We start from the raw sequence: 27416 nt of genomic DNA, 5'->3' as shown, positions 1-27416 counted from the left end.
TACCATAGAATATTTTATGAAAAATAAAAATGTTCAGAGATCAGGAACTAAATCTACTCAAAATTTAGGATGATTGTGTGATTTTTCCGTGAAAACCATCCTACATGTAAACATCTCAATGCCCTTAGCAAAGAGAAGGCGAGGTTTACCTCTCTTTCTGACAAAATTGCCTTTTAATCACAGAATCACATACTACATATTTGATTTCAGGACAGCAATGAGCAAGTAATTCTTGACTGAGATATATGTCAGCATGCAGAGTATTTCTAAACTGTCTTGACTGAAGTTATGGAACACAACTAAGGAAAAAAACCTCAATATTATGAAATGCATGAGAATTAAAAAGTATATGATGCAATTAAAGTTGCAGCACTTCACAAAGGTCTTTTTAAAAACAGAACAGCTGTCTAACATGAATCACCTAGATAAAGTATAAACTTATGGGGAATAGTGAATGCTAATGCAAATTGAGTTGCTGAAAGCATACCAACCTCCATGAATCACTTTAGTTATTGTCTCCCCTTCCCTGACTATTTTGAACTCAGGTTCCCCTTCAATTAATTTAGTGAGCTGTGTGATAGATGGGTCTGTGACATAGGAAAAAAAAACAACACGTTACAAATAGTCATAAAATACTTGTAGTATTCCATGGGGGTGAGATGAAGCTTGCATTTTCTCTCCTTACTCTAGATAAACCAGATTATTCTAATAGAGGGCTGCTTAAATCTGAGAGGTTATTTGTGGCAACATTTACAGTCTTGTGTTTTCTCATACAAGATCTTAAACAAAGATCCTGTTGTACACTTACTCTTTACTTATTTTTTGTATATGATATTTTTAAAATTTGTTGACAAGTTCCAGGCAATAAACCAGATCATCAGCAGTGGAAAGGAAGTATTTTTCTATATATCTTGGTAAGAAGGTTACTCTCCATCTTTGCAGATATCTTACAGCTATTGCTCCACTAGTGATGCAATCTACAAAGCTTTTAGTTTTTTAGTTATTTTTATTATTTATTGCTTTGGAGTTTCTTTTTTTTTTTTTTTTTACTTTGAGGTTTTTTTACATGGCTTTTTTTTTTCTTTGTATTTAAGACTTGGCCAGAGGTTACACAGATTTAAAAAAAACAAACAACCAAAAAACAAACTTTTGAGATCAGCTGGAATGGCTGTAAGGATATTTATCAGCATTACTGGATATCATTATAATGGATGAGGTAATTTTGATCCAAATGTATCTCTGTCTGACATGCTAAAGTAGGAGATACTAGATAATTAGGAACATACAATCAATTAGCAGTAATAATATAGTTCTTTTCTAATGAATGCTGTGGGACTCCTTTTACTAAAGAGGCTGCTATAAAAACAAACTTTCTTTATTCCTTATTCAGAGACAGAAACTTAGCATAATCCATCTTTTTTACTTTCCTTAAAAATCCCTTAAATACCTTTATATGAATTTTTGTAGAAGGTGATTGTGTTTGATTATTTTTTCCATAATTTCTGATCAGGATTTAACAACAGCTTTTAAAGATGTGTGCCTCCTGTTAATTGTTGCAAATAGTCAATATAGGCAAGCTTCAATAATAAAAACCAAAAATGTTTTGGGTTTTTTTCAGTAGCAAATGATTGCATCAATTAGAATTTAGAAATAAATAATTCAGATTAAATTATATGATAGAATCATAAAGATTCCCTATTATTATAGACCTCTATTAATTTACTCTGTTATAAACAGCTGAACAAGCCCTCACTTCTTTTATTTTTAACAGGTCTGAATGAAAAATATTTATAAATATTTTAAAGTAACTGTCTTACAAGACTCATTCCCTGCTTCTGTTTTAAACCTGGAGGAATTTTTTGATGTTGAGAATCTATTAAATAGCAATTTACATAGATGAAAGTGATGAATATAATGAAATAATGTAAAAGTTGTATTTATGAATATTCATAAATGCTTAATTTTTACATTTCTCAATAACTGTACCTTTTCATGTGATTGATACAGCAGATGTGTGCAAACCAAAAGGTGAAGGCATAGCCAGCTATATTGCCTAGTCTAGGATCAATCCTTTGTATATTTTATCTGTTAAAATTTGGATTTCAGTCAGATTTAACTCTACATCTGTTTAATCTTTTAGATCACATACATGCTCAAGTACAAAAAATGGAAGAAAAACACAAGCAGAAAACACCAAGACAGGAAAAGGCACACATCCCCCTCTAAACTTGGTGGGGAGAGATGTAATTATTTTTTAGTGGAAATTGCCCTTGCATCATGATGTAGGAGAACTTCCTGACAAAATTAGCATTTAACTTTGCCAGCTTTAATCTACAGACTGTTATGGATTTACGTGGTTCTGATGGCATCTGCCACTCATTACTGTTACTGAGAAAGCTCGGAAGTGACAGAATTGGTTTTATTTGGTCTATATCTAAAGCAATTATCAGCAGAAAGGCTGCACTGGCCAGAGATCTTTCCCTGGAGTGTGTCCCAAAGCAGAAATACTGTACTGGAAATGGAAAGGAGTAGCCCTTCGATACTCACTAACTTTTTTTTTTCTATTTGGTGACTAAAATTTAGTTCTAAATTTGACTATACAAGTGCTCAGACTTTTAATATTTCATAAAATATTTCAAGAAATATTTCATTTTTTCACTTTCATTTTTTCTTTAAAAGACAATTTTATTTCAATTAATTTTTTCAACTTCTAAACATCCTGTAAATCACCTAAACTATATACTCTGTCTCTGGGTTTAACAGAGCAGAAGAGGTACTTTCAGAGAGTGATTCATCCTCACCATAGCAAGATTTCTAAAACAGCTTGGATGAATTACCATATGAAATAATCTATCCATTTTTATTGCACTGTGGATCTGATTTAATGATGGAGACTAGGCAACAAAGATCAGAATATATGTTAAATGGCCTCTAATCCTAAATTGGATGAAGAACAGACAAGCTCCTGAAAAAGTGAGCATTTGTCACTTCTTCTGGAAGGAAATCCTCCCAGAAACACTGATTAAGCAGTCTAGATAAAATTCTTTGCATGACATTTTTAACTGCCTTTCTCAGCTGAGGGAAAACAAATTCCCTTTCAGCACTTTTATTTCAATGGGAAACTGGATCTCATCAGCTTTACTTAAGTTATAAATGACAAGTGATTTTAGCAGTCCCATCCCCACATTTTTTTCTCTTCAGTCCCATCACTAATCTTTAAGTCATGCTTCTGTATGGAGAAATAAAAAAAGCTAAAAATAGGGTAGCTATTTTCAGGCATCCAACAGATATTGGTAGTTAGAACTGATTGAAAATTATAGGAAAATTAACGAATTTTTTCCTTCAAAGTGTAAGAAACATATCTACTTTAAAGTATCTGTTTTAATTAGAAAAAAGGAAATGTCTTAATTGAAAAAAAAGATGATATAATAAATGGTTTAAAAAAATATTATTTTTTTAAATACCCATAGAGAAAGGAGAAAACTCATTTGGGGAGAAAAACTATGGATAATCTTTTTGTACAAAATATTTCAGTCAGTTCTAATTGCAATATTTGTATCTTTGCTTTTCCAGCAAAGTACTTAGTATCCTGGAGTTGCTGGGTATAAAATGCATCCCGTTAAAGAAATATATTCAAGATATATTCTGAATATGTATATGAACATATGCAGAAATATATATACCACAGGCCTCATTTACCTTCCTTTGTGATGATAGGCTGGACGTTGCTTTCAATTATGTTAATTTCTGAAAATATAGAAAATGGAATATACAGTGCATTCCATTCTTACAATTTCTTTGAGGCAACCATCACTTAGATTTGGTCTGCTCATGAGGATGTGGGTAAAATCATAGATATTAATGGGTGGAAGAGCAACAGAAAAGGATCTAGAGTATGAATCTTGGTCCTGGTTATGAAATGGTGATCCACTCAGGTCACCTGCAGAGAGAATCTGCTGATATGGTATTTGCCTTTTATGAAACCCATGGGTCATGGTACCCATGATGATGTATAGTACATAATAGAGAGGGCTTGTACAATTACCCACACAAAATTTTGCACAATTCCCTGACATGCCTTATGGCTAAATATTGCCCTTTTCATTTCGGAGTTGATCAGGCACACAGAGGAAACATTCAGAACTATAGGTAGAACATTACAGAACATTTGCCCTTGGAAGATCAAGATGTCCACCCAGGACAGACTCAAGTATTCATTGAACACCTCTGATAGTGATTTGTTTCATACCCATCCACTGGAGAAGCCCACACTGATAGGGGTTCCAGCCTTCCCCGTCTTTCACTCAACTGAATCTACAGCTACAGCTTTCTAGGTGTCCACATTGATCATTCTAGCTTAATTTTTGCAGGAACTGCTTCCTGTGCTACTCTCACTGCCCATGGAGGTAGAATCATAGAATATCTCAAGTTGGAAGAGATGCATAGGGATCAAGTCCTTCTCCAAGGGGAAGGAAGAATAAACCATATGACCAAGGATGCTGTCCAGAAGCTCCTTGAACTCTGTCAGGCTTGGTGCTGTGACCACTTTCCTGAGGATCGTGTTCCCTTGACTGACCATCCTCTGGGTAAAGAACATTTTTCTAATGTCCCATCTGAACTTTCCCAAGGCAGCTCCATTCCATTTCCTCGTGTCCTGTCATTGGTCACCATAAAGCAGACAAGCATACCCCCTCCACTGCCCTTCTTGGGGAAGGCATGGGTTGAGACGGGGTCACTGCTCAGCAATGAGGTCACCCCTCTACCTTCTCTTTTCCAAAATGAACAAGTCAAATGACCTCATCAATTCCTCAAAGTCTTGACCCCAAGACCTTTCACCATCTTCATCACCCTCCTCTTTGGGCTCTTTGGGAGCCCAAAACTAGCTCGAGGTGAGGCAGCTCCAGTGCAGAGCAGAGTGGGACAATCCCCTCCCTTGCCCAGCTGGCCATGCTGGGCGTGATGCACCCAGGACACAGTTGGCTACTTTGGCTGCTGGGGCACTGTTGACTCATATTCAACTTGTCATCAGGGTGAATTACTCTGTTTTTTGTTACAAGGGGTTTTAACTTCGGAATGTCCATTTCAAATTTTCAAAAGTCTGATGGGATGGTTTCACTTTATACTGTGAAATATGGGTAGGACTCCGTCGGAATTTAATAATTTGTCTAAATTCATCTTTCCTCACAAGGTTACAGTAGGAATTTTGTCTTACAACACCTTGTTCCAACACATACTCTATCATAAGAAATTAAATGCGCATCCTGAGAAAAGTTGCAAGGGAGCTAAAAGGGGTATTTTTTTTACATGTACTCCATAAAGAGAAAATATTCTGAACAACTGTCTCCCATTCAAGCCTCATATTTGCACATATGGGAAACAGGGTCAAGAGGTACACTCTGTCCCTCTGGAAATATTTATGGAAAAAAAGTATCTCAGCACACAGACAATGCTGCATCCTGGAGAGTACAGCACAATGCTACATCTTAGAGAGAGATACAACTCTGTTATGCAACAAGCACTGAACCTTGGCTAAAAGCTGAAAAACAATCTTTTCCATATGTATCTTGTCTACCCCAAGAGTTTAAGCAGCTTACTTCAGGGTTACTTTCCAGTCACACATCTGGAAAGGGAAAAATACAGTAGCACAGCAGCCAGAAACATTCTACTTTGAGTCTTTCCCTTCCTTTTCTTCATTGTCACATCTTACTTTCCCAGAAATTGCTTTCTTCTTTATTGAAAAAGAGATGCACAATTCCAAATTGGAATTGGCACCACTTAAAAAGCAATATTCAACTCATCTGGAAGTATTTAAAATGAACTTACTGTAAAATGTCAGTGGAATCTCTTTGAAGGTACTGTCACGAACAAACTATAAAAACAGAAAAGCAATTTATTTAAAATTTTTAAAAAGTAGCGTTTGCCTTACAGTTTCCTAGTGAGTGTAGGTAGGATTCACTGCTTCATTGACCTAAAAGTTAGGTGATGCTATTTGTCTAGCTTCTCTCATTCATTGTTGAGGGAGAATGCAATCTCAAGAGGATAGCTGAGATAGACAAGGATGCCTACTTTTCTTCACAGGGTATTGAGGCTGCTGGCTTTAATGGCATAAGAATTTAGTCACTTGGTATTTTTTTCAAATAAGTGATTTGTTTTCCAAGGGTGAAAAAGTGAACTAATGAGAAGATTTGGACCAATTCACACTGTTGTTATCCAGATGCAAATATTCTACAATTATTTGGCATTGAAAAACATAACTGTTGAGTGCAGGGTATAATTCATGATTATATTGGGATAACTGGGAGCTATTGAATGTGTTGTCTGCTGAAGAAAGGAAGGACCAGAGAATTACTTATGATTTATAACATGCTCAGTTACACAGACCCTGCCAGAAAGACAGAGTGATAATTACTAAAAGAATACCTTAATTTGAATGTATTTAATCAACTTCTTCAGTATGGTGAGCAGCTGATCATTTCCAACAGGCAGTTCTGACAAAAGAAGCAGGCATAAGAGGAAATAAGCAACTGTGTGCATTTTACTTTGATTTACAATGATCAGGAAATGCAGTCATTCTCAAACACTCACACAGGCGTGTACTCAATATATATTATTCCATATCATTAGAAAAGGTAGACTTGGCTAGTCTTGTCTTTCATATACTTTACTTGCATAAAATTTCAAAGTCTTGCTAAGGTTTTAACCAAGGCTCTTCCACAAAATGAGCATGGAGGTAAATTTTCTGTTTCAAATTCCACATAGGAATTGTATCTTTAAACTGATTACCTTTTAAAAGTTATTGCAGTTACTGAGCACATAACAGATTTAAAAGAGTGGGTACAAATTTCACAAAATAATATTCACCTGCTGGATATAGGAGTTTGTCAATGACATGAATGACACCATTTGTTGCCATGAGATCAGATTCTCTTGATTTCAGTTCATTAACCAGAAGAGTATCATTCACCTGGTAAAGGAGCAAAAGAGAACCCAAGTTATCAGGGACTTGGGTTAGAAAACAACCCCAAACCCTATTGTAACATTTGGAGAAATGCATGCCATTCTATAATGTGGATAGACATGGAATATCAAATCTCTGTTACAAGGCTGTAGCGGGAGATATTTTCTATACTTAACTGTTTTCAAGTAGAGTTTGCCTCCTTGGATGGTTTTAAGAATATTCGTTACACCAGGCTCAAAGCCACTTCCAATGAAAACTCCTTGTGTCAAGTGGTAAAGAAGAATATTCCTGAGAGCATTTTTGTCCCCTATGTAAAAATAAAAAAGTAGGAATATAATTAAATGGTAGAGGATTGTTCTTTGTGGAAATGCTAAGGATTCACATACACTTGAGCTAGAACTAAACATAACATGTATGAAAGTACCATGAACACATACAATTTGAATTTGTTACAATGATGAAAATGTAAAAAAGCCCAACTATATGACAGAAAGGTACTCAGAACCTAATCACTCAGAACATAATCACAAAGATCCTATAAGAAATCTTCTATAAAAAACATAAAAGGGGTCAATGGAGCAATTAGAAGTGCTGAGTTTGTCTGTTCTTATAGAGGACAGAAGCAGCTTGGAGAAGTCAGGCAAGGGGAAACCATCCTATTTTGGGGAAGATTTCCATATTTCAAAGTTTAACATTCCTATGTGGGATGAAAAGGAAAAAAATATCCAATATTTTCAAGATTGTCTTAAAAAAAAATACATTCTCTAGCTCAAGTTAATATCCTGATAGAGCTGTCTGAGTATATCGAGGTTGAGAGTTATAGGATGGGCTGCAGAAAAACTATAACATGCCCAGGAGACAGGGTATCAAGCAGAGAAACTTTAAAACACATCTGTTTGCCATTATATGGAATATTGACCATTAGTACTAGAATTACATGCTGATAGTAGTTGTTATTAGGAGTTCCAGCCTTGGTGAAACTGCAGTGGGAATCTTGTCTGGTCATATTCTTTTCCTGATATCTCTTTCAGTGAAAATTTTCTGGTTTTTCTCTGTGTTTTGTTCTGATCACTGACACTACTGCAATTTACTTCACTACTGAAATGCAATTAATTGTCTTCTTCTTCCTAGTAAAATTAGCACTGATATTTTGTCACTGGGCCATTCATGGGTAACATTAAGTTCCATAAAAAAGCCTAAAAATGGCCAATCCAAAGATTTTTGTAAAAACTATCAGATTACTTTTGTAACTATGCCACTATAGTTACTGGTGAAAATAATCCATGGTTTATATCTTTCTTACAGATAAACAAAGTATTTCAAAGTATGTCTTATAGATAAACAAAGTATTATATTTGTTGAAAAGCTATATAGTATAAGGTTTAATCTTTATGGAGAAAGCAACATAATAACTCAAAAGAAAACCAAGACAGAAATCTAGAAAACAATCTGGCACCAAAAAAACCCCAACTCTGCTGTAAAAAAAAAAAAAAATGAGGGCCAAGGAAAGCCTTAAGTAACTGAGTCACAATGATAGAAAAAAATGGTGCATTAAACCCCTAGAAATGCAGAAGAGCAAATAAAATTGTCTTGTTCACTACAGAATTAGTCTGTAGTGAATAAGACAATTTAGTAGTCTGGACTTGGACAACCTCAAGCTCAGAATTGAAGACAAAAATAACAGAAGGAAGCAATGGAATAAGATATTGAGGAGTGAAATTTAAATTTAAATGTCAGGTTGGAGGTTTTTTCCCAAAAAGACATTTTCTCTATACCCAAGAAGGAAATAATTAAGGGGATTCCTATGACCTGCTCTATGCAAAAGGCAAACTGCTTCAGCAGACAGCTTTGGTGTGAGAGGTGCATTAGTCTCCTTTCCAATAAATTTTAATTTGCTCGTAATTCCAGGGGTTTTTTTGTCACTTACTTATCAGTATGTCCTTGTCATCGTCAGTCAAACCTTTAAAGGCATCATTAGTTGGGACAAACAGAGTCCACTGTCCAGGCTGTGACAGAACATCATCCAAATCTGCAGCTTTCACCAGACTGAGGAAAATGCTGTTTACAGCAAACAGACAAACCACAAATACATTTCATTGAAATGCGGTATAATTGGTCCAGGTACTTAGTTCTCCCATTTTTTTTCCCAATAGTGTTTCAATTTTCAAACACTTTCACTATTTCCCAGAAATAAAGTAGCAGACAGAGGAAAAATTATTTGAAAAAAAAAATAACTGCAGCCAGGATCAGAGGAGGATTTGTCAAACACAAACCCTTGCAGATCAAACAGATAAAAGGAGGATGCAAAGGATTGTTCTTGCTTTAGGAGTATTGAGATTCTTGCAGAAAAGGGACAGAAACAGGTATGATTGTATGATAAGTATGATTCTTGCAGAAAAGGGACAGAAAGGTATGCAATCCTGCTGCACCCATATGGAATTGTATCATTCATTAATTAAAACTCCAGAGACCATTGTATTTATAGCTCTGGATGTATCACTCAATTCCTTCTGTCCTGTTACTCCTCTCATTCTAGTGCCTTACAACCCTTTGTGCCATAAAAAATCATGTTCTAGCATTGAGTGTGGAAGCCTTTTCAGCATACAGCTGGAGAAATTTCTCTTTGCCCACATTTTTCTTTCCTTTTATGTTATTTGTGTAGTTAATAAACCCTTCTCTGCCATCCCCACTCTCAAAGCCCCAACAACTCACATGCTCACAGTCCAAAACTTTTTCTCAGACCAGCTGTGCTGTGTATACCCTCTGCAGGAAAATCTAGTTCTGTCAGTATTGCTACTCACCTAAAACGCTTATCATTTCTCAACATTTCATGCAAACTCTTTTCTGCTGGATTGATGATCTGTCTGAAGATGTGAATAAAACCATTTCTTCCTTCTTTGCTTCCTCTGACCATGCATGAATTCTCAATACATACAGCCTTATTCAAAGATAAACAAATGTAGCTGTTTACACAATGTTAAAAATAACAACCATATGTATTTCCTACAGTCAAATTGTGTGGTCTTGCCAGGAAATTTGGCATTGCTTGAGTAAGCAGAAATAGCAAAATCTATAATAAAATAGCATGGTGCAAATATTTTAACACTTGATTTGTGTGTGTGTGTGTGTGTGTGTGTGTGTGTTTTCCCTTGAGAATGTTCTTAATTAGTTTTAAAAACTAGCTTTAAAAATTTGTAACTAACTAAACACCCACTTTGAAATTTTGTTGCATTTTCCCAAAGAGTTCTCCATGCAGACAAAGCTCGGATTAAGATCAGATTTTCATTTTTTGCTATCTTAAAAGTTGAAGGATTTTTTGCTAGATAGTCATAATGGTAAATGTTGGGGTTTCATTCAGCTTTGCCTTTTATTAACTTCCATTTTCATAGCTGGATGCATATTTTTAGAAAGACTCATTCACTTACTGTGCGATACACGAAGACTCTAAGTAGTTTTCCTCCAATTGTTTCCAGCTCTTGTCCATTGTACAGTTCATTGAGCCCAACTTTCACTTTTATAATGTGATTCTGCAGGATTCTTTTAAGAAGACGTTGATCCAGCCTTAAGGTGTCATCTACAAAGCAAATTAGATATTAATGTATAGTAATTTATATAGTGAATTTTTATTCAAATATAGTTAAAAGAATCTGGAAATACTGAATCTTTCTTTGAAATGCTTGAATTAAAGCATGGACAGGTCTGTGTATACAGAAGAAAAATTGTTTTGACCATTCTTCAAGTTCAGTCAAGAACTTTTGACACAGCCATGATTAATTACAATACCTAATATGTCTGATGATTTATAAGTGGGTCTGCTCCATCTTCTGAATTACTGATATATTTTGTATTAGAACCACTCCTTTCCACATGTGCACCTAAAATCTATCCAAATTTGCTTCCTTAGTAGTAAGACTACACTCTAATTCTTTGAGAAAAGGGAAGAGATCCATGCTGCCACCTCCACAAATATACAAACACCTGTTTTACGGTATATTTATATCAGTTTCCCTCTGCTTTGATGTACTGAGAAAAAAAAACTTTCTTGTCTTTCCTGAGTTTAACTTGGATAGAGTAAAACTTCCTTCCAGCAGGTCCCACAGTGCTGTCTTTTGGGTTTAGTATGAGTATAATGTTTATAACACACTGATATTTTTGTTGTTTCTGAGCAGTGCTCACCTTAAGCCAAGGACATCTCAGTGTCCCATGGTCTGTGAGTGGCCAGTGCATGAGAGGCTGGAAGCATCAAGTCCAGGACAGGTGACCCAAACTTGACAGAGGGATATTCCATACCATAGAATGTTGTGCTCAGTATATAAACTGGGGGAACCTGGCTGGGAGGTGTCAGTCAATGGCTGGGCATAGGTCAGGGTAATTGTATCATGCATCACCTGTTTCTCTTAGGCTTTAATAATACTTTTAAAAAGTATTATTATTATTAGTATTAGTATTAGTATTAGTATTAGTATTATATTAGTATTATATTAGTATTATTATATTAGTATTATTAATATTATTATTTTACTTTGTTAAAGTTATCAAATAGCTCTTATCTAAGCCTATGAAGTTTTATTACATTTTTTCCCCCTGATTCTCCTCCCCATCCCTGAGTGGGGGAAAGAGGGGAGTGATCAAGTGGATGTGTGGTACTTAGCTGTTGGCTGGAATGAAACTACTGCATACATTTTCTGAGAATAAATAAGTTTTGAATCTAATGGAAGTAATGTAAGACTAAGGAAACTGGCAGTTTATTGATACCTTTCCATTCCTAAAGTCTTTCTGTGTATATTTTGTATCTTATTATAGTGCTACTATTTCCATTAGTAAATGATATGGGTGAAAGCAAACTCTGCAGCCTGGTGGTTAGGCTTGTTTTGTATTTCTACAAGGTATGTAATTTGAAAGGATGCAGTCATTCTATTTATCTATGATGCCCCAGTACTTAGAACAAGTACTGGGGGTTATTTGGAAAACTGTCAGGGTAGCATATATACTGGTTTATTTTGACAATCTTTTAGGGCTACTAACCTGAGAAAGCACCATTCAGAGGTGCCAGGAGAGTGTATTGGCCTTCTGGCCTCAGAGAAGATGCCAACCCTAGCTGTGCCACCAGGTCCGTAAATGTAGTCTGCTGAGCACCCCCAAGCTCAATGACTTGTTTGGCTGCAAATAAAGAATTAAGAAAAGGTATTTTAACACACAATATCTTCCTATTTCTGATTTGGATTCTCCATGCTTATCCAGAACTACATATCTGAGGGAATCTGGATAAGGTTATTGAAAATATCTTCAGTGCAACAAGTTTTCCATCAGTCACATCACTGACCAGAATCAGGAATTAGCACTTGATCAATGAGGTGGATAACGCCATTGCTTCTCACAATATCTTTGCGTTTCACCATTTTCACTCCATTCACAGTCAGACTTTCACCATCACAACCAACTTCAACAGTGTTTCCTTCCAAGGTTTCATAGACAGCTCCGCCTGTGATGGCTTCAGAGCACTGGAGAGTATTTAATATATGGAACTTCACAAGAGCTGCAGAGAAAAGAGCAGGAATTTAATAGATGTAGGTGTTTGGACACATATATGTATAATTTACATACACTATTTTTAATTAATTTCACTCACAGATACTTTATTTAAATTTAATGATACTGTAGGCCTCTAAATCACATTTTTGATCAAAACTATTTGGCATCCCTTATATTATTAAAAATATATTGGTTATGCTACAATCTGCTGGTCACTGCATATGATATGCTCCAAGAGGACCTATGAGTACAAAACTCCATAGGCTATGCAAAGGTATGAGAGAATTTAATATTCAGATAGCCCTGGATTTCTAGGGACAGGAATGTCTATCAGACCTATGCAGCTGAACTATTAGAAAGTCAATGTGCCTATATTTTCACAGTTCCCTTTAAACTGTATTGGAGATTAAGTTTTCAATGACTTTCTATCCTTAGGCAAGTGGAAAAATGAGAGACAGAAGAAATAACTCCTCCTACACACATGAAAGTAGAGGTGCTTCATTCCAGAGCTATAAGGATAATGCATTTTCTGCCTCCTGATCAACTCAAACATATTTCTTGTTTGCAAAAAAGTTTAAATACCTTCAGAGGCCACCTTGTCACCCATGATTCTTTCTAAAACTCCCCTTGGAAGTTTCTCAAAAGCTTCATTAGTAGGAGCAAAGATTGTGTAATGACCGGGTCTTCCAAGAATATCCATGACACCTGATGTAATGGCAGGAGCCTAAAATATAATTTTTTTATTTAAATGCTGATTATTTGAAATATTACCAAAATGCATTATCTGTCTAATTTTACCTCATGCCTACAGATACTTGGATGCTAGACTGAGATCAGTGTTTTAAAAAGATAGATAATGAATGTTACAGAAAGATGAAAAAAATAACTGACAGAGGAATGTTTTTAAACTGAAAACCAGAAAGTATTGGTTTTTATATTAAGTTTTTTCAAAGATATTAAATATTGTGGTTGCCTATAACTGTCATGAACTCGATTTGAGGGATTCAGAGGATCTTCTCCACCTTTATGCCTCTCCATTTAAAATACCTTTTTGTATCATATTTTTTAAGGAGATGGAAGATAGAAAAGGACAACAGTTATCTGCAAAGCAATGGCATATTTTTTAAAATAAGCAGCATGAAATCCCATTACACTGTGGAGACACATTTTTTAGAAGATGGAAAAATTAGAAACTTGGACAATTTTTAACCATGCTTCCTCTATGCAAGAAAAATCCTTCTTATGTGCATCTACTGACTCTATGAGTTGGGTTCTGAAATTTATTTGGTGTCTTTACCATTTTTTATTATCCATTTTGAAATTGTTCTTATTTATCTAGCACCAGAATCTGTAACTTCATGCTCACATTTCATTTTCTCAGTGCTTGAAGAGAAGACACTTTTTAGGTACAAGGACACATTCCGTCCTATTGATGTTGCCTTTTTAAATAGCTAGGTTTGCAATATTACCTGAAGCTCTCAATTTAATTTATTTTTTCTCTCTTACTGAGCTAACACCTCTTACTTCCAGGTATCATAAACAAATAAAAAAGGAATTAAAAAAACACTCCTTAAATAAACAGAGAAGAGTTTTTATTTTTGTCCACTTACTCTAAATGATGAAAGCTCATCCTCAAATTCAATGAAATCTTGAATGGTATTTGCAACAGAAGTCAGGACACGATCAACGACATGGACAACACCATTGGTAGCAATTTGGTTGCCATGGATGATCCTGGCACAGTTAACAGTGACAACCTATATTTGAAGAATCAAATAGTGGAAGATTAAACAGTAATTTGATCACAGTCTTGGAACCTGACTCTCACAGACTGGCAGTGTAGGTAAATTGTGTATTCACTTCTGTAATTCCAATTTTTTTTTTCAAAATTTGAAGTAAAGCCTTTTAAGATTTGAAAGTTTGACTAAGCTTCTGGAAAGATAGCAGAAGATTTATTCAGGTTACACTGATTTCATATTCATGTTTACTTTCTTACTGCAATTATTCTGATTTCTTATCTGGCTAATATGTTGGTTATACTGGTTCTTTTTAGCAATAACACCTGTAGACAAACAAACATTTTGACAGATTTAAGACAACAAAGATGAGTGACTTAACTGGGAGGTTTCTTGCATTTATAATTTTTTTTTTTTTGCCTAGGCAAATAATGGATGTGTGTTTCCTACAACTTTCAATGCTCCTACCATGGACTCAAATTCAAATAAAAGATCTGTGTAATATTATTTAGCAAAACTAAAAATTAATAGTAGATTTTGCTGTCAAATTTATGACCATGTATTTTGACCACAAAAGGCTTTGTCTTTTATGAAGAAAGTTCATTTTCATTTGCACTTTGATTTTGAAACATCACAGTCTTTACTCATCCTTTCTTAGTGATTAGTCTACAGAGCAGACAAAAATTCTTGAAGAGAATATTTATTTTTCCCAGTGGCAAGTGACTTGTTGTATGGTAAACTTTTGATAATATATTTTCTTAGTTATATAAGGAAGTAAAGGCATCAAATAAATAAATGTATTAGGGGGAAAAAAGAGAATGGACTTACCCCATTGGGATAATGGTTAATAAACAATTTCTGGCCATTATACATAGACACCAGGGTCATGCCATTCTTAAGATCTTTTGTCAACATGCGCTTGTTTAACATGTGGTGGTGGAGAGAATTATACAGTTCAATATTTACATTGTCAACCAAATTCCTGTGGGTTTCCTGAAGAAGAAAAGGAATTTAATCAATTACAAGCTTCAAAACCTCCTGCCACTCAGAAAGATGTATGTATTGTTTTACCTTAGTATATGTTTTCAACATATACTCAGCATCTGTTAGGGAAGACGACTTTGATGCCTATAAATCTGGCTCTACTTAAATGATCTTTAAGTCTGATTTGCTCACAAATGGAAGATGAGTCTTCATCGCAGTCAAATCATTAGAGGATCTTTAATTCAATGTTTTTTTAACTGAAATCATTACTAAAAGAAGGACACCTGAATTTCTGACAGTGTACAGCCATACATCATGCAGCTGCTGGAATTCCTAGGAGTTTCCCTGAAACTATGTTAAATAAATTAACAATACTAATATGTGTCATGCAAGTGCTTAAGTAAGAAGCAATTACAGTTGCTTAGTACTCCTAAAAGTAAACCCAGCTTCTCTAGTTTCAGAAATGTACATTAAAGATGTAGATTATTTCATTATTACCTGTATTATGTCCTTCTATGTCTAAAACTTGACATTGTTTCCAATCTAATTTATCCCACACTAGCTGCTTCAGCTAGAATGTTTAACTCATGCACATGCACACAGCACACACACACACTTACTGAATCTAACTGGTCCCAGGCTTCATTGCTTGGTGCAAAGAAAGTGAATGATCCTCGTCCCTCAATCTCTTCTCTCAGCTTTGACATGTCAGAGTAGCGCTGTGTGGTGGTAGCTCCCACAATACCAAGCGTACCATACACATGATCAATTGGAGCAACTAAAATAAACATGAGGAAAGAATGCTGTAAACTCTTCAGTTTATCACAATCAAATTTTCTTTCTGTCTTTTGGATGCGTAATAGCTCTGACACTGTTTAAGTCAGAATTAAACAATATGTTTAGGTTAAAAATTTCATTGTCAGCATGCTCAAAAATCACATAAGCACATCTGCTTGCTGTTCCTTTTTGTGATTTTCTTAATGAAAAATTAGGTCAAACAATACTGAATATTGTAAAGTTTCCTTTAGAAGATCTGTTGTATTTTGTATCAACCCAACATGAAGGAGAGAGGCTATCCATTTACAATCACAAAAATTTCAGTGGAGTGGGTCTCATTAAGTCACAATGGACCAGAATTCTTTTCGTGAGGCCTCTTACTCTTCTTCCAATGTCTGGTTTATGCATATCCTGATTTATCCAGAGAGTAATGGCCATAGTCTCACAGTTAAAACATGGCTACATGAGAACAGCATTCATCTCTCCTAATTTTAGGCATCTAGAAGTGAGACATTTGCATGCAACCTACTGGTTCTTGGTTCTTTTTATGGTTATTGTGAAGAACAGGTGATTCTAGTGTGTGACTGATTTCATCCTAATGTCAGCATCTGAAGGGAGATTAATTTATCTGAACAAACTGAACTCTGCATTATTGAACATAACAGGATCATCTCAGTTACAGGGATCAAAAACTATGAAACGTATTCCTTCTCATACTACTCTTGTCTGCTGCAATTAGTTTTATTTTTACAAAGAAGAATAGCATAAATAGGACAGATGCAGAATTTCTGTCTTCATCTTCACTCTTTCTTTGATAAAGGCTATAAGACTCTTTAAGTAAATTAGATTCAAATTTTTCAGAAAAAAGAAAATACAAATTTAGATATGCTCCACCCTGAGTCCTGGCTTTCTGACCACACTGATATGCTTCAGACTAGTCTCAGATTTGATGGGAATAGGAATCAAAGCTCTTCTTTGGCAGCTTTGGGAACTGAAGACACTATCTTTTCCACTATCTATTCCATCATTTCTCACCAATCCAGAATCTGGAAGGAGCTGGGAAATTCAACCTAAACTTTATGATCAAATTCAATGCTAGCTAATTTTTAATTGTGCTTGCTGCATGCAAATGAAGCTGTGCATTCTTAGGCAGTACTTCTTAAAAAGAGGCAATCATTTCTCATGCTGATCACCTTTGAAACTCTGCTGTAATTTTAATTTTTTCCATATGCAACTTATCTAAAAGAAAATAAGCTTATACCTGCAGGACATCCCCTTGTACCATCCATCTTCATATAGCCAGGACAGCACTCATATAAGACAGTTCTGTGGATTCAGACAAAAGCACCATTAAATAATATGTAAGAGAAATAAACTAATTTTAGCTAAGTCTAATTTTATTTCTATTATCAATTTTTCATTGCTAGCACATGTTCTCCAGCATTTCAGCCTTTTTTTGTCATTCAGCCCTTTTTGTATTGATTACAAATTGGTCATATTTTACTGAATGTAAAGTTTTTGAATTTAAAGAAAGACTGACATCATTAAAATAAAATCCTGGTCAAAGGGTTGTGAAGGAAAAAGACAAATTTAAATGAACAGAATAGAAATTAAAGTGAGAGAACTACATGAGGTCACCTACATACTGGTTATAGGAATTGACAAGTATTTCAGAGAAGGTCCTGTGCATTGTATGGAGATAAAAAGTGGGATAAGAGAGCCTCTGTTCTCCAAGGAAGAATTTGAAGAAGGTCAGGAATGAGGAAGAGAACTAATTAAGAACAGACATAAAACTGGTTCCAGAGAAGGAAGTCACTAAAAACTGGATGGATGGACTCAAGGGAAAGTTCACAGGTAAATGTAGTAAGGATGAAAACCAGAATACAAGAAACCAAAGCCAGGGTTTAAAAAGTTTGTCATCACAGCACACAGAGACCTTAGCATTGCCAGGGGCCAGGAAATGTTATATAAAAATACTCTAATTCTCAAATACACATAAGCTACACATAACAGCAAAACAGGGCTGAATGATGATTCTATAATGTAATGTTCATTTTAACATTGTGTTTCTTATGAGATATAATTTCTTCTTAATTTTAAACAGAAATAAGAGTTCTACCATTGACCTGTTTGAAAAATCCTGCTCTTTTACAGGAAAATGCAAATTCACTAAAGTTATCACTGAAGTAATTTTGGATCCTTGGAAGAAATTTAATTCATTACACTTCAGATATTATTTTTCAAATTATCTTACACTGTACAGTATATGGTACACCATAATGACATTACTGTTTTACACAATATATTTATTTTTATAGGTGTGGCTGATGTTGGTAATTCAAAAGTTCTGAACACTCATTCCTTGAAGCTTTTTACTGGGCCTTTAACCACTACAGTTCATTTTTAATTAGCAGAATCTTTGGTGGCAGCTGAGTACATTTTTCTCATGTTTCATAATTTAAAGCTGACAAAAAGTTAATCACAACCACATTAAAATGAACAACTTATTCAAATGAAAATTTGGACTTAATATCTTCAACATCTAAACTACTTAAGAGATTTTAAAATAAAGTAGACTGGAAGAAAAATAATAATAAACAGCATGATTAGAATAGCGAGGTTTATCATTCCATAAAAGAGAGCAATCTGATAGAGGTGGTGAAAATTATTTCTTTATTAAACACAGTCTTTTATTTCTCTGTGCTATGAAAATATTTATTATCTATTCCTTCACAGGCATATACATACATGATATATTCACCATGTGCATATTTTTCAACTGAGAAACTATATATTGAAAGTATTTGTGTAGTTCTTTTAGTACATCTCTTCCTTTAAAGCAATTCATTAAAGGCTGTGTCTTGGGAATGCATGTGCTACAGATTTTTAATCTAATGATAAACCTTTTACTCTTAGTCCTTCTTGCATCCTTGCCAGAAGCTAATAATAAAAACATAATAATCTGATTATCTGCTAAAAAAAAATGTAGCAAAATAGGAATGAAAATGTTCTCCTAACTGTGTGAACTGCTTTGTCATGAGAAAATATTTTTTCCTCCCTTGGAATAGCAAATATTTCCCCCTCATCCCATGGGAAGCTATGAAAGATTGCAGTTTAATTAGCTTTTGGAAAAAGGAAAGAGGCAGCTGAGTTATAAGCATAGATTAAGACATGGCAAGATAATTCTCATACCACATCCAACAATGATACAATTAATGAAAGACAGAAAATTGGCTGAAGAACAAAGGTAAGAAGAAAATGCTTCTTTAGCCAAGCATTACAAGATCAGTGACTTTTTTACCACGTATCTTGTTATGCACAGCCCAGGCTTCTTTTCAGTTAGCAAGTTCCTACTTACATTATTCATATTCCCTTACAGTTTTCTGCAGTTAGAAAGTCCTTTAGCTGTGCCCAGAATGTAAGAAAGATGGGATGGGAGAAAAGAGGCTTATATGGAGAATCATCCCACAATAAAGTCAGAACCAGATAAAATTTGGTGCAAGGTGCAGTTCCTCAGTACCACCTGTGTGTAGGCAGAGCACACAGGGGAAATGCCACCTCAGACCAGACCAGAAATTATCCTCATATGCATCCCTACTGGTTCAAAAGAAGCCTGTGGCCAAAAGCAGAAAGAAATCAATTATTCAGCTGAGAAACCAATGATGCATTCTTGAGGTTTTGGTTGGGTTAGTTTCTTTGTCTTTGTTGGGTTTATTTTGTTGTTGTTGTTGTTGTTTTGTTTTGGTTTGTTTGTTGATTTTTTGGTGTTTTTTTTAAGTACAACATTGTCCTGACCTCATCCAAAGGAGTATATTCCAAAGGAAAAAGACAGAACAGCACTACCTTAATCCTTGTTATTCTTGGCTAATAGAGCCAGTTTTCAGTTTATTTAAATCAGCTCTGTGACTCATCTATTTCTACTTCTTGCTGGCATGGAGATAAAATACTGCTGAGAAACAGTGGAAAGACTTTTGTTCCAACAAATGCTGATTTAGGAAATTTGTATGTTACACTTCCATTGTAAATGGGAATTGCACATAAAAAAAACTTTCAACATTTTATAGACATAAGTTAGAGAGGACTTTTTAACGTGGAGATATTGACATGAGATGAGCTGTTGTCCTTTGGATTAGCATTCTTATTGGAGAAGTCTCTTAGTTTTGTCTGTGTTTCTGGGTTTAGTATGCAGAGTATAAAACTCATTAATGGCTAAGGCTAAGTTACAACAGATGCTTTATTATAACCACAAAAACCCCTTAAACAACCCTCAGGAGTTCTATGACTCAACTTATTCTCACACAGATTCTTTTTCTCATCTAGCCCTGATCTGTGAGTGCTTGTACAATGGTAGGGGCGTTAAAATGGAAGGGGAAGAGCAGGTGATAATTTTGTGTACACTGTCATGACCAAACCCACCCAGATCCACCACTCAATGTCTTTCTCTGGTTGGCTGTATTAGACTTCTTGAGGCCTTGCACAGGATTTCTGTAATATTTTACAGCTAACATTCCTCCAAATTCTGGTCAGGAGGAGAACAAAGTCTCCACGTGACTTCAGTTCGATGAGTCTAAACTGCCTATTGCTTCAAACTACTTTTCCTAACACATGAAGTTATCCTTCAGTGATTCTGGAGCTTTGAAAAGTAATGAACTCCCTGAGATTCATTCTGAGAGCAGACTCTTTCATGGGAAGACGTGACATCTATCTAGGAATAAAACCACAGAAGTAGGTTGCTTTCCAAAACTGCCTGTGAGAATATTCAAGTTCCACTGTAACCATTTTCAGGAAATACCTTTCTTCCCAATGTGTCTGCGGTTAGAATAAAATTTAGTGCCAAAGTTGTCAGTAGTATGGCAGACTTTACTGAAAAGGTGAAGTATTTTGGATGACTTGCAGTGTGCCCAGAAAAGGAAAGGGGAAGTCAGTATTGCAATGCCACCTGGAGGAGAAGTAAAGATTCTGACATAAACTATAAACAGTTTGTCTGTGAGAAAAGGAGTTTTCTAATCGTACATTTTATTATCGCAGTCAATAGAGAACAGTTTGGAAGCAGAGCATACTTACGCTTTCTTTCCACAGATGGATTGCTGGTACCAGTTTCTGCAAGTGCTGAAGTATTTCTTTTTTGTTCCCATAACTTGCTGAAGAGCACAGACATTTGGGCTATGGGTGCAGTGAGAAACATTGTAAAAAGAAGTTTTCATACATGAAAAAATTTTACATGAAATAGTAGCAAATACTTTTCCTGTCGAGTAACAAATTAACACCTGGCTTCATTTCCCAGGACAGGTGTGTTTTGAAGTAGCCACAGTGCAAGTTCTTGGGGCTGCCCAGCTGGATTACTTGGCTAGTCCACCCTCCCTGCAGCGACAGAAGCTTCCCCTTCATTCTGGTTTGACCCTGTGTGTCTGATGGGCAGTGATCACCAGCTGTGCCCAGGCAAGTCTTGATATCCATTTCTCCCTTCCCCCTGTGAAGTGAATTACCAGACACCGGGGACCAGTGAACACCATGAGGCTCTGTTCATTAAAGTTTTTGTCTTTTACACATCTGTGCAGCTGAAGGTCGTGGGGAGATGGGGAAGAAAAAGTGCCTTGTTCTTTATGTAGAAGGAAGCTCTGTCTTCTGTAAATCAATCACCTATTCTGATTACCAACCATTTTGAGTACCGCAGGCACCTAAATAAACATTCTGGGAATTACTGGGGACCAAAGGGTAAATTGGCATGTAAATAAAAGGAGTCACAGGCTTCAGAGGAGGAATATGTGTTCCTTAGCATGGTGGTGTACAAAGATGAATTTCTTATGGTCAAATTCCATGGAGCAAGGGCATTTCATCCCTTATTTTTATACTTCTGCAATTAAAAAAATTCATCAGCTCAGAAGTTAGAATATATACTTTACATCAGTGGGAAGCTAGTGAGCTTCTTTATTTAAAAAGCTAAAAAAAATTGGAAAAGCACATGTGTGTAGCAGGCAGTGGGAAGATAGGATGGTAAACAATTCTTATTCACAGAATGTTTTTTGCTTAAGAAGACTAGAGGAAAATATCTTTAGGCACATGTGTTTTCCTGACACCAGCTGTTCAAATTATTTCCATGTCTCCAAGCAGCCTGGCTTGTAAGCGTTGCCTTTTGAAAGCCCTGCTGAGCAGCTTGCTGCATTGCTCTAGTGGGAACAGAAGTTTCACAAAGGATTCCCAGTATATATTCCCACATTAGAAAACATTTAAATAGAGTTAACGGTTTTCATCAGGATGGAATAAAGAGAGCAAATACTGTGGGTAGCTATCAACTCTGCAAAAGACTGAAAACACATAAAAATTTCTGATCTCCCATTACAATACTTACAAACTGAAATTAATTTTGGTGATTCTGAATCACATTTTATTCATTATGAAGTGGTGATTTTAGATTTCTTTCCATTTTATGAAGTTTAACAGTATTCTGTCTCTTTTCAAAACTCTGTGTAAAGCTTTTTATTCAGGAACAATTATTGTAAAATGAATTTTAAAAGAAAATTCTACTTGAAGGACAGCAAAAATTCATAGTGAAAAATTGCATGTAATATAATGCTAAAAGAAAGGGGAGAATAAAGATTAACAAGCTTCTTTTTAAATTAGAAATAAAAGCCAGTTACTTACCCCTGGTCGCGTGCCCTTATTCGACTGTGAGTTAAAATCTTGTCATAGTGAGCAGAAGCAGCTGCTTGTTCAAAAGCAGACAACAAAAAAGGCAAAAAGGTGAATAAGAAAAAGATCTTCATCTTTAGTCCTTTGTTGCTTCTGGCAAGTCTAGAAGAGAGAACTGGCAAAGGGTCTGGAGAGCTGACAATTTATATACATGCTAGAAGGTGGTGGGAGGGAACCAGAGGATCAACCTGAAACTTTGTACCACCCCCCTTAGAACAGCAAACAGATCCTGCTGCCAGCTTCAGTAACCTAAATCAGTATCTCAATTAACCATATAAATAATTGCTTTTAATCCCCAATTGATTAATTTCTTCCTTATTACAGAAGGCTTAGCATTTTATTCTGCTGACACAACAACAGAGAGAGTTTGAGAAGTTTAGACTTTGACTTATGGTTTAGTATTTATAGCACTGAGGCATCCAGAGGTCATGATCACTGCGTGTGGTTTTATTCAAACCCAGAGGAAGATGTCTGTTCCCATACGAACTGCATTGCTTTCCTTTGTTTTCCATGTCCTCACAGTTATCAGCTATGAGCTAATTAGTGAAGTTGATGGAAGTTACAAATACAGTTGCCAATAACCTGAAATAACATTTTTGTCTTGAGAAAAAAAAAGCCGTATTAACACATACTCTGATTATGAAGTAGTCACTCAATCAAATGCAGTATTAATTTAAATATTCATTTTCATTTTAATGATAACAAGTACTGTTACATAATGCTTTCATTCAGAGCTTTATGTAATATATGATTACTTATTATATCAAAATCACAGAGTAGCTGAACATTTGCATGTGTACTTTTCTCTTAACTACTTATTGGCTGGTCCTTCAAAGCCTCTTGGAAAAGGTAATGGAAATGGAAAACCTAAATCTGAGCTGTAACTGAGGAAACTGAGGCAGAAATGGCAGGTCAAATCTCCTATGAAGGGATAGTCTTAAGGTTCCAGGGGCAGCTTGTGTGTTGACTGCAATCCAGGAGTTTGAAATTTTCATGCCAAGGAAAAAATTCTGCCATTTATATAGTTGTGTTGGCATAACACTTCATGGTTTCTCAGATTAAGAGCAGAGACATTTAGTTAAATGGTATGTGGGCTTTGTTCTATCATAACCTCTATATACCCAACTTGCAAAAAGCTCAAGATAGCTCATGGAAGTGTCAGTACCTCTTGATGTACGAACTCCATGCCTGAAACCTCACTGACAGATCCACTGGTGGAGGTGATGGGTCAACTCTGTGATTTCATATTACATGCTTTAGGAGAATATCAGTGCTGTCCTGATATGCTTTTTATTTCTTCCGGGTCTTTGCAGCAGGAAATACTCTGAGAAATATCGCCTCTTGTGTCTAGCTGTGATATTTCAAGCTGCTAATTTGCCTTAGTTGAGTAGTCTTTGCAGATCTCAATTTAAAGGTGAAAAAAAATCAGATTATACACTGTAAAATTAACTTGAAAAACTTCAGAAAGTCCCAGAACTGTCGCAGTAACCTGTCTTCTCAGGAGTCCCTCCCTCATCTCTGAGACATCAGCATAGCTCATGTTCTTCTCTTCCACACCTACCATGTAGCACCAAAAAAAAAAGTAGCAATTAATGCTGCTGCATGCATTGAGCTCTTGTTTACAGAGCTATCCACCACAGTAAATGATGGAGCAATCTGAGAGGGAAACCTTTTCTCTTTTCACGGTTTTCCAGTTTTCTGATTAGTGACCCTACCTCCTCAAATCTCAGAGAATCCCATTTGTTCTCTGCATTGAGTACAGTAGGCTATTGTCCAACACTTAATAACAAGCCTGGTGACATCATTATACTATATTTAATGAGGCAAGCATTAGCAAAAAATAGTAAATGCAGAGGTAAACTAAGCTGCCACCTTAGTTTTTTTCTTCCTTCTGCTAAATGCTTTGTGCTATTATATTTCCTAAGTGATGTGATGTTGAAGTTCTAATTATAAATGTTAAATATCTAACTATAAAATTGATTAAAACACTGAATGGATTTGAATTACTACCATAGTAATAGGAATAATTATTACCTACAACAGAAAGAGTATATCCAAAGAAATACCTGGAATAAGAAAAGAACATGTGTTGATTTTCATCTTCCAGGACATGTAAATATTGTCAAGAAGAAAGTCTAAGGTATCTGCTATTCTGAAGTTTATTGCATTTCTCTAGAGACCTCTAGTGGACAGAAATCTGTAAAGTCATTTTCTGAAACCTGTGTTAATTGTTCACACTAAAAATTTATTATATGATAAGCAATTAATTTTATTATTCCTAAAGAGGATTAGTTTAACTATTTGATACAAATTATTTGTATTAAAGTATTTAGGGTTGTGAATAACTTCTTTTGCATCAAATTGAAGCAACAAAAACATCTGTCTATTAGCAATTTGTACCCAATCCATAAAAATGAAATCTCAACATGATAGTAATATGGTTCAAAAGAAGCCAGTATTAATTCTGGACTTAGTTCTCTCTGGTCATTTACTGCAGGACTTAACAAAAAGAATTCTGCTCCTGAATTAAAATTGTTTTTGTTTTAAAGTTTAAATTCATTTGCCACACGTTGTCAAATACTTTTTCTCCTCATATTTCCACCTTTTTTCAATAACTGAACTTATTCTATACATTATCTTTCCAAGTTTTAGCAGCACAAAGGAGTTTATCAAAATAGCTTCATGTTATTTTTCCCCATGAGTGTTATTTCACCCAGTGAGTGTGTGACACAGCATGTATATATAAACATACATGGGAATTAAATCTCAGAAAGCATTGTTAGGTGTATAAACACAAAGAGAGCTCATAGCATCTGAATTTAGAAGAGAAGAAATGGAGAAAGGAAGAAAGGAAGACTCAAAGTTGTCATTCTGGTGATTCAGAGTTGTAGATACTAATCAATACTTTGATTCCTTCTATATTTTAAGGAAAGATTTATCTTCGTATATCCTCAGAAACTGTAAGTATCTGGTTTTAAGCAAGTCAATAGGAGCTGTAAAATCAACCTGATCTCTTAGAAAGTGCTATTTTATAGTCAAATTTTGATGGAAGAAGAAATATTCCTAAATTGTAAAATATCAAAATATTCTGCTTTCTCTGTGTCAAAGTGACACTAGAAATCCCAACACATGAACTGCAATGTGCACATGGCAAAATATTATAAAATGTAGCAGTAAAGCATGAGTTATATGGTCAGATTCCTCAGTCCCAATCTGTATATTCAGCTCAGTTACCCTGAAAAATTAAGTAGGGATTAGCCTTACTCCTCAGGAAAAAGGAATGCTGATTTCTCATCCAACAGCAGGTGATGCTCTTGGCACTGGCAAACAATTGTTTTCTTCCTTAGAGAATGAGCACATCTGATAAGGCAGCCTGCAATAAAATCCAAGTTTTGCTTGTAAAACACATGGCAAGTGTCAGTGCAACACCAAGATAAGAGCTGAGGGAGCCAATCAATAGGAGTTAAGAAGTCATCCAGGCAGCAGCAGAATGTACCAGAGGGCCCCAAAGACACAAGAGAAGCTACAAGGGTGTTTGTGTTGAGCACCACTAATTTTTTAAGGTTACCCCAGAATTAGATGGTATGGCGATGAACTAGACTCTGTCAACACTCTCTGTTCTTTACTGCTTAAAGGAAAAAGCACAGACAAGCAAACAAAGAAAAACCCTGTGAGTTTGCCAGTGCCATCCAGTTTATTTAGTTAGTGAAGATGCCTCACGAACAATTTCTTTTTTTTTTGGTTGAGGTTGAAATGACAGCAAATTGTCAGTAGTATGCATCCTAAATGGCCCAATTAAATGCTTATTTACTCTGATGGGAAGCTTTTACAAATTTCAAAGGTCATTTAAACTACTCTAGTGCAGGTAAAATTTATCACATTTCCAGTTAATCAAAAGGTCATTTATTGCAGTGTCTGTATTGTCATGAACACTAAGTAGTGCTCATATCCCCAGGATATGTATACTACACAAATGGTGGCTGTTTCGTCTGGTTTGAATTTTGTGATGGCTACGGTCAAGTTAAGGCAAAATTCTAAGCTTCTTGCTGTTTACAGGCTGTATAATCCTGAATGCCATGAACCTTTCCTGTAACAGCCAAACTTTGAAACCTAGAACATACAAGGGCATGAATCAAAAGTGTAAAAAAGATGCTGGAATTTATGGATGTGGTGGTATGGTGGGTGTGAGCTGCAAAAAACATGGGAATAACCATCATTTATGATGAAAGAGATCTTTTAAATTAGGCCTTTGATCAATAACACTGTAATAATAAAAGAGCTACTTTTGCTTTCTACTAAGTGTAATATAAAACCACTTAGGAGCAGCTTGAAGAGAAACAAATTCTTTCAGGTTTTATAAGGTTAAACACAAGAAAGACAGCATTCTGGAAGACGTGAAAATAAGAATTATGAAAACTAGGTGTAGTGAAACTTTAAAGCTTAAATTCCTCAGTTTGAGCTTCTGTATGTATGTATGGAAGGGCAATGGATTTGACATAAAAATTATTTTTCATTTTTGATTTTTTTTTCAAGTGCACATGACATACCAAGATAGAGATTTTGTCAATTGAAGAATGTAGTAGTGTCAGCTGAATGTGGGAAAAGAGAAGTGATCTAGACAACTATATGAAGTTTTTTGAGAATTATCAGATTCTCAGAGATTTCAGAAAACAGAATCATTAATATTGTTAACAAAATCTAAAATTACTTCTTGTTCAGATATTTTTTTAAATGGAAGG

At 35.4% G+C, this 27416-nt stretch overlaps 1 protein-coding gene across 17 annotated transcripts in view; it reads right to left on the bottom strand.

Annotated features, from left to right (window-relative positions):
- Nucleotides 1-22857, bottom strand: part of POSTN (periostin) — a 31160-nt gene extending 8303 nt beyond the window's left edge. For 2 of the 17 annotated variants that reach the window (XM_077173753.1, XM_077173755.1), the window contains exons 1-18: nucleotides 22630-22851; nucleotides 21052-21150; nucleotides 17249-17313; nucleotides 15831-15988; nucleotides 15055-15219; nucleotides 14101-14247; nucleotides 13073-13214; nucleotides 12282-12494; nucleotides 11984-12118; nucleotides 10384-10532; nucleotides 9760-9896; nucleotides 8886-9016; nucleotides 7135-7265; nucleotides 6862-6964; nucleotides 6421-6488; nucleotides 5824-5869; nucleotides 3700-3747; nucleotides 492-587 (exon numbers count right to left, since the gene is read on the bottom strand). In XM_077173753.1, the coding sequence (XP_077029868.1) occupies nucleotides 492-587; nucleotides 3700-3747; nucleotides 5824-5869; nucleotides 6421-6488; nucleotides 6862-6964; nucleotides 7135-7265; nucleotides 8886-9016; nucleotides 9760-9896; nucleotides 10384-10532; nucleotides 11984-12118; nucleotides 12282-12494; nucleotides 13073-13214; nucleotides 14101-14247; nucleotides 15055-15219; nucleotides 15831-15988; nucleotides 17249-17313; nucleotides 21052-21150; nucleotides 22630-22751 (2155 nt within the window). In that variant the 5' untranslated portion in view covers nucleotides 22752-22851. Of the gene's footprint in view, nucleotides 1-491; nucleotides 588-3699; nucleotides 3748-5823; nucleotides 5870-6420; nucleotides 6489-6861; nucleotides 6965-7134; nucleotides 7266-8885; nucleotides 9017-9759; nucleotides 9897-10383; nucleotides 10533-11983; nucleotides 12119-12281; nucleotides 12495-13072; nucleotides 13215-14100; nucleotides 14248-15054; nucleotides 15220-15830; nucleotides 15989-17248; nucleotides 17314-21051; nucleotides 21151-22629 lie in introns of all 17 variants that reach the window. The other 15 variants (XM_054655040.2, XM_077173757.1, XM_077173758.1 and 12 more) reach the window with 15 other exon arrangements.
- Between the last annotated feature and the right edge of the window lie 4559 nt (nucleotides 22858-27416).

Source organism: Agelaius phoeniceus, chromosome 2 (genome assembly GCF_051311805.1).
Source record: "Agelaius phoeniceus isolate bAgePho1 chromosome 2, bAgePho1.hap1, whole genome shotgun sequence".
Lineage (NCBI taxonomy): Eukaryota > Metazoa > Chordata > Aves > Passeriformes > Icteridae > Agelaius > Agelaius phoeniceus.
This window is presented reverse-complemented; position numbering and strand designations above follow the sequence as displayed.